At 50.9% G+C, this 10954-nt stretch overlaps 1 protein-coding gene across 1 annotated transcript in view; it reads left to right on the top strand.

Annotated features, from left to right (window-relative positions):
• The first annotated feature begins 2913 nt into the window (after positions 1-2913).
• LOC105190036 (uncharacterized) overlaps positions 2914-10954 on the top strand; it is a 29544-nt gene continuing 21503 nt past the window's right edge. The window contains exons 1-2 of the mRNA XM_011152510.3: positions 2914-4553; positions 5372-5678. Of these exons, the coding sequence (XP_011150812.1) occupies positions 5537-5678 (142 nt within the window). The 5' untranslated portion in view covers positions 2914-4553; positions 5372-5536. The remainder of the gene's footprint in view (positions 4554-5371; positions 5679-10954) is intronic.

The raw sequence follows: 10954 nt of genomic DNA, 5'->3' as shown, positions 1-10954 counted from the left end.
AGAGATCAAGAGGGCTAGCGAGGGAGAAAGAGAGAGAGAGAGACACAGAGAAGAGAGAGAGAGAGAGAGAGAGGGAGAGAGAGAGAGAGAGAGAGAGAGAGAGAAAGGGGGATCCGGCTTTTCGACTTGATACGAGCGAGAATAAATCGAACCGGCGCCGATCGATCCGGCAACAAATCGCGACGGCTCCGGGAGTGCAACACGCCGCGCCGGCCGCACGAGCTCGCAGTTGTGATTGGCGTCGAGTCGACCGCAGCGTTTAACGCTAAAATAACGTGAGCACGAACGCGTGAACTCGTTACGGATGGTTAACCGGTCGCGGGAGGGTGACCAGAAGGGCGGGGAGGTCGGACGGGGGCAGGGTAGTTTAGCGACGCCGACGGCTGCGGCAACTTCAAGGTTTTCGCTGTTTAACCGCGAGTACACCGGCACGTCGGAATAATATTTCCGTCGCCCTTCGGCATTGGGATCACGTTGTCGGTGTGCCGGCATTTTAATTAATCGATCGCGCGCAATTAATTTATCGGCGCAATCGACGGCTCGTCCACCGTGTGAGCCATAATAATGGCTCCGCGAGAGCGGAGCGCGCTGTTTCACAGAACGAACGCGACATCGTGCGTTCCCCTCGCGGTGCGCCGGCGAGCGCGAGCGCGAGCGCGGCCGAGGGCCTCGCCTTATTTAAACTAATTGATTTATTACGCAGCCCCAGTAGGAGCGCCTCTTTCTTTAATAATCCCTCGTTGGGCCTAGGGAATAAGGGACGCCGTCACGAAACTTATGCAAGCGGCGTCTAGACACGCCGCGCTAATGCGGACGTGACGAGGGGGCGAGGGGGACAAGGGGACGGACGACGGCGCGCAATATGAGCACATTTAACAAATTAAAACGGATCGTGGACGGTCATCAGAATGCGCGATATCTCCAATTCCATGTCGTCCATTCATTTCCCTGGTGTTTAATCTTTTTCCTGGATTAATCGCGATAAACGGATTGACGTTTGATTTCGTTCTCGTTTCGACGCATTATCTCTACATGCGCGCCTAACAACGAAATCCCGTCGTTTAAGATACCCCGAGCGTTGTCTCGTGCGTCACGCGGTTCGTAAATTCTTTCTTGCAGTAATCTCCGACAGTTCTGCGACAAAAAACAGCATCGCAGGTCGATGATGATGATGATCACAAGTGCGAACTAACACGCGGCGTGCCACAAACGATTCGATCGATTCGCGGAATATTCGGGAATTACGGGCACGGCGTCTCCCGATCCATTTTTTGGACGTGGTATTGGGTTGGCAACTAAGTGATTGCGGATTTTGTCGACAGATGGATTTTACACTTTCTTTTGTTTCGTTAACGTGTTCAAAGTACCTAACCTATATTTTTCTCTTATTGTTTGGACTTCTACCTTTCATTTAGTACAAAAATTATATCGATTAGTTCTTTAGTTTTGTTTTTATCCCAATTTAAAAATGGAGGAGCAAGACGTGCACTTCAGACATATTTTATTGTATTATTTCCGAAAAGGTAAGAACGCATCGCAAGCACACAAGAAGTTATGTGCCGTATATGGGAATGAAGCCTTGAAAGAAAGGCAGTGTCAAAATTGGTTTGCCAGATTTCGTTCTGGTGATTTTTTGATTGAGCATTGAAAAATGCTCAACGATCTGGCCGTCCAGTTGAAGTCGATGAGATCCGTATCAAGGCCGTTATCGATTCAGATCGTCATAGCACAACACGTGATATTGCAGAGAAGCTCAATGTATCGCATACACGCATTGAAAGAAATTTAAAAAAGCAAATTTAAAATTTTGAATTTTCATTCTTATTTAAAATCCGCAATCACTTAGCTGCCAACCCAATATATTATTGCTCCTGATGCCGCGTGTCACCCGACTATTAAAACACGCTGCAAAGCACCGTTGCGTTGCTTATTCATTAATTTCACATTATTTGCGCCGAGATACTAACGTTATATACGACACTCTTTTTCGCCAATCGCGAGATAGTCGCGAGTAACGGCGGAATGTGGATATGGCTCTCTTGGGACAGGCCCCTAGATGAGAATCCACTTGGTGAATATGATTTTCCGTTTAAAGACCATTATAAAATCCGCTACATCCGAGACAACGCGGAGCAGCGAGCGCACGTGAGATAAGAGAGGGACGAAAAGGGAGAAAAACACGCGTAATCTCTTAAATCCATTACCCAATTCCGGACAGACCACATCCCTTTGACACGTCATATGTGGCCAAAGGGTTAATCCTGTCTAACGAGCTAGATAGGGAGATAGCTTTCGACGTGACGATTCTGGTCGTGCGCCACGCCGAACAAAGGCACGTCAGGCTGAAGAGAGTCGCCAAAAGGACCCGGAGGTTTGTCCTCCGGATGAGGGAAGGCAAGGCATATTTGTAGGTCCAACGAACGGACGGACGGGCGGGCGGGCGGGCGGGCGGGCGGGCGACGGACAGCCTCCGGCCGAGTTTATTACCCGAATTAATTGGTTTATGGATTGCCCCACTCCGACGTGGGGACACCACGTGCGGTTACACGGTGTGGTGGGATCGCGCGAGAGAAGAGGACGAAGAAAGAGAGGAAGAAACGCGCCGGTGGCTGGAGAAAACGCGCGAGAGAACATTTCGGCCAAGAGGAAAGAGACAGAGTGGTAGAAAGAGAACGAACGAACCGACGAAAGAGGAGACAGGGAGGAGGAGGGGGAGGAGGGGATGGGAGGGGGGGGAGAAAACCCTTTGAAAACGGAGTAAATAGGGGAATCGCACTCGCGAGAGAGAAGAAAGGAGGGGGCCGACGGCCACGACGAGGGGAAAGGAGAAAATAAGCAGGAGGGGCGCCGGCGGGGAAAAGAGGGATCGCGCGATTCGGAGAGTGGTGGTGGAGCATGCGCGGGTGGGAGTGGCACCTTATTCGTCGTACAGCTCCCGCCAAGGGTTTCTGTCAACTACGAACTGCCGGTGCAAAAGGTTCCCGGGTACCTGTTGTAAAGCACCACGACGGACGCGTGCACTCGCGCGGCGGTACCTCGCGCATGTTTGTAGGGACCGAAGCGATTCCGGCGGATTCGTCAAGAAGAGGAGGAAGAGAAGAAGTCACGTCTCTTGGATAAAAACGGGCTCGATGATCGGGAGAGATCGCGGCACCGTAGCGAATAGGTGTCGGCATCGGGGCGAAAGATCGTTCGATAAAATCGCTCACTCACGCTGCGTGTTCGCGTGCTCGAGAGTGACAGTGAGGATACGCTCGTAAGGATATCATCGGGCGCGGCGAGAGGATACAGTGTGCCGGTCGATCGCGGGGAACTCGAGAAAGTGTGCCTTCGTCCGGGGGGGATAGTCAAGCGCGACGTGGAGGCCGCGTTTGCGTGAGGCAGAAGAAGGTAGGGGTGGACAAGCGGAATCGCGCGGCACGTGGCCACGGGCGAAAGTGTCACGTGGGTGGTGTTAGTGCATCGCGTCCGTCGTCCGAATCACGTCGGTGCCTTGTGGCGCTCTCGCGGGCTTCCGTCCGGGGTCCCACTCGCAAAGGTTGTGCGACGAGAATCGTGCGAATCTGCTGGGAAGAAGAAGAAGAAGAAGAAGAAGAAGAAGAAGAAGAAGCTGGGGAGAAAAAGAGAAACCGCACGAAAGTGGTTTGCAAAATAAGCACGAAAACGGAACAGCTGCGAGTTCTCTTTTCCCTCTCACCGTGTGTGTAATAAAAAAAAAAGAGAAAGCAGCGCGAGAGGAAAGAGGGTACGCGTGTAGACATTGGGCAACCGCAGGAACCAGATGAAACCCATGGTGGGGAGCGGTCGTTGCGATGTCTTACGACACTCGTCCGCGCAACGACTTTCGCATTGATGTAACTCGATGACTAACGAGCGGCCGAGAACAGCGGAGCAGATTAATCAACGATGAAGAGTCATCGTGGTCCATGGTGAAGAGGAAACATCTCGAGCCGCGCACGGAACACTCGTCCGCGAGTCCGCGAGCGAAAGAACTCGATGCGAAGCGCTCCTTTCCGAGACGCATCGACGTTCGGGACGTCGCGGCGAGTAATTATTCCGCACTAATTAGCGGCTCGACGAGCGAAGATCGGGGGAGACGGCGGAGCGGCGTTAATGTGCGTACCGCGCGCGAGAGAGACGCGTTCGCGACGCGAAGAGCTGCGAGTGTCGTGAAGGGGTGGTGATCTGTTCCGAGGGGGAAGAGGTTATTATATACGTGCGCACACAGCGGTGCACACCTGGGCAACGTCGCGCGCGCGGAGGAAAAAAAGTGGGAAGACAGAGGAGGAGGCACCGGGGGTCCCCTTGGCGTGGAAAGTTCCGCGAGCGCGCCCGAGGGAAAGCCGGAAGTTGTGGTAGACGAAAAACATTTGCGGAGGACGTTTACGGCGGAAGCCACCGCACTCTTCTTCCTTCTCGTTCGCTCTCTGCCTCTCTATTTCGCTGTCTAACAACTGACGATAAAAGGAGGATCGTTAAAACTGGAAAGAAGAAGAAGAAGAAGAAGAAGAAGAAGAAGAAGAAGAAGTGGAAAAGCCCGCGAAATGACCGAAGTAAGTCGGAGTAATAGCGGAACTACTACTTTCGCGCGAATACACGAGAGTTGAGCGTGCGGTTATTACTTGTGACCGACTTGCCGCCGAGAGAGAGAGAGAGAGAGAGAGAGAGAGAGAGAAAAACACGCGGCGCAATCGTGGAATCGAGAAATCCAGGCGGAATCCACCCCACCCCCGCCCCTCCGGCCTACGATCGGATAAATCGTAGGAAAGTTAGATAAGAAGTACAGTGCGATAATTCAATTTTAATTGAATCCACAAGCGCGATATCGCGCGCGCAATATGACGACGATCGGTATTTTTGCAACTCGTCCGAGCGGCAAATAGAGTGGAGACGTCCGCGTCGCGACGCAAAAAGATATCGCGACGAACGACTACGGCGGCGACAGCGGCGGCGGAGAAATTCCGCGCGTTCCTCCGCCGTGAAATCCGAACGTACGCGATTACGTTGGAATTTTTTTCGAGATAACCGGCGCGATCGGTATTCCGGATCTTCTTCTTAAGAAGTGTGCGCGCGGCAACGAGGAATTCCGCCGCGAGGTTCGAGGGACATCGCGGCTGAACAAATCGACAAACGCGGAGGTATTCCGCTCGTTCGATCGACGCTCGTCGTCGAGTCGAACGCAGCCACCCCCGACTGTCTTTAACGCATCGAGGAATCGACGATTTTCTCGTTGGGAAACACGCGACGACCTCACCTCGGAGTGCCTCTTTTCCTCTCACCCTCTCTTCCTTTCTCTCTCTCTCTCTCTCTCTCTCTCTCTCTCTCTCTCTCTCTCTCTCTCTCATTCACTCAATCTCTCGTCGCCCTCTAGCACTTGGTAAGGATCGAGGAACGTTGAGGTTTTCTACGGTGCACTCGATTACGCGGAAATTCTCTACGAAGTGCGAAGTACGAGGTGTGACTTTTTCCTTGTCGTCCTTGTCGTCGTCATTGTACAAACGTTCGCGATTATCGCCGCGCAAATGTCAAGTGAACGATGAAGTACTCGAGAGTGCAGACGAAGAAGAAGAAGTGGAGCGCCACTTCGCACGGCGAATCGTGCTCCAGGTGCGGCAAGTGTCTGACTAAAATGCAGCTCGTACTACTGTCGGTGCTACTCTACTCCTCTCTGACGACAGGTGAGACAGCTTTAATCTCGCAGGAACGACGTTACCGTCGCTCCTTCCCTCTTCCCCCTATCGTTCACTTCTCCGCCCCTCTTGCCCTCCCTCCCCCTCCCCCTCCCCCCTCTCTGTCCCACTCGTTGTGTGTAATCTGCATTTCTTCCCTTACTGTTTTAACGCCCAACTCATGCTGGGTTTACATGCCGTCCCTTAACCGCTACTCAACTTTTAATCCTTTTCAGACCTCCTCATGAATTTTTTTCTCTGCGGAATATGATTTTTATTTTTAATCCCGAGAGCTCGAGGGGAGATCCTCCGTTCTCGAACTACCGTCGTAAAACCGGCAGCCTCAAGATCGTCCGGGGCAGTCGACGCGGACTGAATGAGATTGCCTTCTCGCGGGTGCATAAATGTTCAAATGTCATGATGGCGCGATCGCATCGGTGATTGTCGGTAGCAGCCGAATAAGATTTATCTCCGCGGTGCTACGTGCAATTAGCATAATGAATAATCGCACCGCCCGCATTATACGTCACTTCGCCGATAAGTGCTTAATAGGTAAATTAACGGTGACAAAGTAACGTAATTAATACGCTAACTAGTTATTAAAGTCATCGCGCGGGCGCCACGCACCCTATCGCTATCACGGAGGTAAACCTCGTTTTACCGTAGGCTGAAAAGAGATTGGGATCATAAATATTCAGCGACATTTAAAACGACGAACGCTCGCCGGGAGATTTTCACTTTGAGCGATGTACAATGTTACATACGAGTACACACATATATACGTTATGTTTGTATACATAAATACATACATATATATACATACACACACACACACACACACACACACACACACACACACACACAACACACACACACACATATATATATATACATACATGCGTGCATCTATATATGTGTGTATATATATATATATGTGTGTGTGTATATAAATATATATATATATATAAATATATATCTGTATATTTCGAGATTGCAAGCGGGAGTTGGAGTAATTTAACGGGAACTTCACGTCGACCTGTGTAACGCGACAAACTTAGCGTTACCGATGTAATTCGCATCGCAAAACGGGCTCGTCGCACACGTGAATTCCGGACTATTACGTCCGGAGCCACGATTGGAACTGCTGCACGAATACAATCCGTGCCGCAGATTGCTTACCGGTAATTAAGTTGTATTAATAACGCGCAGTGGACAATTACGGCGGATATTAACGATTGTCGCTTTGTGCGCGTCGTTATACACGCCCGCGCGACGCGAGGCGAACCGATTTTACATGGAATTTCGCGGAATTTCGTTCGATCTGTCGCGCAACGTATTCCGCACGAGAAGGATAGCGCGTGCAACGGACGTGATTTTGCGCAACGTGAGTGAAGTTTCTCTGAACTTTTGAATTTTAATTTAACGTCTCGCGTATACAATAAGGCGCTTCGAGGGATTGTGCGCCGTGACGAGAAATCTGCCCCGAGGAAAATACATTCGCACACGCGCGCGACCGAGAATCTATAAATTTCTCGAAACAAATATTTTTATTTCACGTCGCGGAAACAATTTTGCAATCTCGGTATGTCAGGAACAAAACCAGCAATTTCTCCGGCTGCAAGAATTTATTCAAATCGCGCAAAATTTAAGACGATCATGATGCGTCATTTGTTTTCTCCTAACAGCGTGCACGTATTCCCCGTGTGTGTCACCGACGTCGTCGTCGTCGTCGTCGTCGTCGTCGTCGTCGTCGACATCGCCGGTGACGACGAGCTCGCGTAAACGTAGTCGATCTGCGGGAATCCAATCCGACAAGAACTCGTAATTGAGACGATTCGTCGACGATCGTTCGCTTCGCGCTGACCACGGTGGCTGTAATCGGGGTTTTCGTGGTGGCCGAAGTGGACGATTCGTCGTGAAATTCGATTCTCACGCGCGCACTCATCGACGGATATAAATCAAACGCGATCGTGGGTTCTAAATTTGCCGAACAAAGAAACGCGATCGTTTTCGCGAACGGAAAATGTCCGCGAACGGGGAAAGGGAGGGCGGTGCGCGATCTTCCAGGGGTTGCTCGGGGAAAGCGGAGAAAGACGCGGCGAACGAAGGGGTTGGAGCGCGAGGAAGAGAGATTCGACAAAAGAAAGGTGCGCACGGATGCGGACGAATGCGACGCGGGCAACGAGGAGGAGATTATGCAAACGGCAGCCAATTCGATTGAAGTGCACCGCAAATAACCGTAGTTTTAACCCATTCAAGTAAATGCACAACGCAAAAGACCGGCTGACTCCCCCATTAGAACATGCGAGGACACACGCAAGGGTGCACGCGTAATCTCGTGACTGCGTACACAACACCACTCGTTGTCCATGAAAGACAATACGGGAGATTTCGTCAAGAACTCACCTAGCTGCTTCACGATAGTCGCATCAGCCGTAAAATCGCTCGTTGCCGGCCGTCGAGTTTCCTCCCACGTGAATCGCGCCATTCTCCTGTCAAAAATGCAAAAAAAGAAAGAAATGCACAGCTTGAGCTAAATTATACATGAAAGAGAGAGCAAAAAGAAACAAAAAGCAAAAAAGAGTCCAACAGAAAAGTAAATAGTAAAAAGTAAATATAGAGGATGATTGATAAAAGACCAGAGAGATTAATCAAAGGATCGGTCGATTCGATCGCCAAAAGCATTTACTCGATGACTCAATCCGACAAAGGGGAGTGTTACCTCCTCGACGACTGTTGCACCCGTAGTAATGAAGCCGTAGCAATTAAAAGGTCGATATTCTGATAAAAAGTTATCACGGGCGGACGGGTATCGATAAGCCGCTGCGCATGGCGCTGTGCGCGTTCGCGGATAATACGCAGCGAGTGTAAAAGGAGCAGTCACGCAAGATTAGCCGGTAATACCTGCTAACTGTAGCTACATTTGATTGTGCTATCTACCTACTCGTACTATTTTCAAGGGGGACAGCCTCCGATAGCCTCATCTGGCTGCGCCTCTTTGGCGGCATTAACGAGCGGGATTCGAGCTTATGCCTGCGGATTACAGTTCAAGTGACTCCGACCGACACGAATGCTCCACCAACTGAATCGCCGCTCGAAGGCGAGAGTTATTTCCCATCGCGTTGAAGGGAAAATACGATGCACACACTCGCTCGCGCAGCCAAAAGAACGGGGATTAAATGCTGCGAAGGAAAAAACCGAGAAGCACAGGATGGCGCCTGATGGTGTGTGATTTTCTTCTGTTCTTCTCGAATTCTACTCGAGTTCTGCTCGAATTTTCCTCGAGGGAATTCTTCCCCACGGGAAGAAAGAGATCCGCGAGGTCTCGAGATTATCTCGCGACGATGAAGTTACGCCGTATAATTAGGAAGTGTGCATTACATCCCTACCGAATTGAGAAAAAGTTGCCACAATGATAATGACTTTGGCCACAATGATAATTCGCCACTTATCTACACGCCCGTGCAGCTCGATTCGTCGTACTTTCCTCATTTTTAACGTGCCATTTATGTTCTCTATTAAATTCTCCATTTTCTCTATAGAATTTGAGTCAGGCCGACTCTCCCTCCGATAGGATTTGTTTGGCGGTTGATATGGAAAGAGAATGAACATAGAGAGATAGAGATAGGTAGGAGGAGAGGGAAAGGGGGGGAGAGAAAGAGAGAGAGAGAGAGAGGGGGAGGGAGGGAGGGAGAGCGCACGAGCTGGATTGAGGCCACATCGAGAATTGTTTCAAAGTTTTGATAAAATTGCATTACTACAACTACAATGGGATCAGCAACGGGGGAAAAGCAACGACGGCTTCTCGCAGTTTACCGGGGGGAACAGACGAGGCAGCGTGGAAACGCGGTGTGTGCGTGCGTGACGCGAGTAGGATCGCTAGCGAAGCTAGCTAGCATCATTGCGGAATTAATTCGCTCTTATCGCCGCGTTACGATCGGTCGCTGCGAGAGGGGTTGCCAGTATTCCACTCGAATTATTATCATGCTTAATAACACACCGTTCCGGCGCGCGTACGTAAGTGCACAAATATTGCGCACACCTGAGAGAAGGTAACACGAACTCGCGTCAGGTCGCCTACGGTCGCTCGCGTTTCAGCGCCATAACACAGGCGGGCGTATAACTTTCGTATTTAAAGTTATACTCGCGGAGTGCAATTTGCAGCTAGCAGGCCATCGAGCCGCACGACGTCGCTAATTCCGCGCGATTGTGAATTACATTGTAATCCCTGCTGCGAGAAGGATCTCGCCGAGAGACGTATCTGGAGGAGAAAAGAATACAGAGATAAAGAGAAAGAGAGAGAGAGAGAGAGAGAGAGAGAGAGAGAGAGAGAAAGAGAAACAGGGACAGAGGAAAGACGGGGGGGGGGGAGGGAGAGAAAAAACATAGTAGTGGCTGTAGTCAGAGGTCATTAAATCTGCAAAATCACGAAGCGACTTACTTTACGACACACGATTCTCCAGCCGCGGGGAAAAAGCGTTGAAATAACAAGGTCTTTCTCGATGTTTCGAGAGAGGGAGAGGAAGGAAGAGAGAGAGAGAGAGAGAGAGAGAGAGAGAGAGAGAGAGAGAGAGAGAGAGAGAGAGCAAAAACATGTTCGTTACTCTCTCTCTCTCTCTCGACGCAAATTACTGAATAGACGTTATTTTAGATAGCACTCTCGCGCCGTTCGTTTTTTCTCAATTTTCCCTTCCGCTGGAGAGTGACGAATTATCGACGGTTTCCGGAGAATTAATAATCCAGGTGTGCTCCCTTGCGCACGCGCGCGCTCCGTGCACGGACTATTCGAGGAGCTGCTAAAAACGCCTCGTCGCCTCGGCGAGCCCGTAGCGGACTGGCCGTAAAACAACGCGCTTCTCGAACGATTCCTTTAACGTCGGCTTCTGGCTACGAGAGATTAATGATCCTCCGAGATGGCCCTTCTCGCGTGAACGGGGGAGAGATAATAACAGCGTGGTAACGGGGGCGCGCGCATAATGTGGGCCATTCGCCCTCGCCGCGCGAGTCGAACCCTCGTGCGGTCGAACGCATTCGGGAGGCGCAGAATGCGCCGAGCCCATCCACCACGGAGTGCATCATTTTCATACGTAAACACGCAAGGAATAAGGACGACCACGGTGGCGTAGGTAAGAGCGGCAGGGTGGAAGGGGCGGGGCGCATCGGCGATAAGACAGATGGCTTCTCCGAGCTCCGTGTCCCAGGACCAGGAACCTCCTCGGCAACCTACCAGGACCCGCGGTCCAATCCCGGTGCCGATGTTTGGCCTGCTCCTAAGATAATCCTCC

This window comes from Harpegnathos saltator, unplaced genomic scaffold, assembly GCF_003227715.2.
Source record: "Harpegnathos saltator strain DR-91 unplaced genomic scaffold, Hsal_v8.6 scaffold38, whole genome shotgun sequence".
NCBI classification, from domain to species: domain Eukaryota; kingdom Metazoa; phylum Arthropoda; class Insecta; order Hymenoptera; family Formicidae; genus Harpegnathos; species Harpegnathos saltator.
The sequence above is the reverse complement of the archived record's forward strand: the minus strand, read 5'-3'. Positions and strand labels throughout refer to the sequence as shown.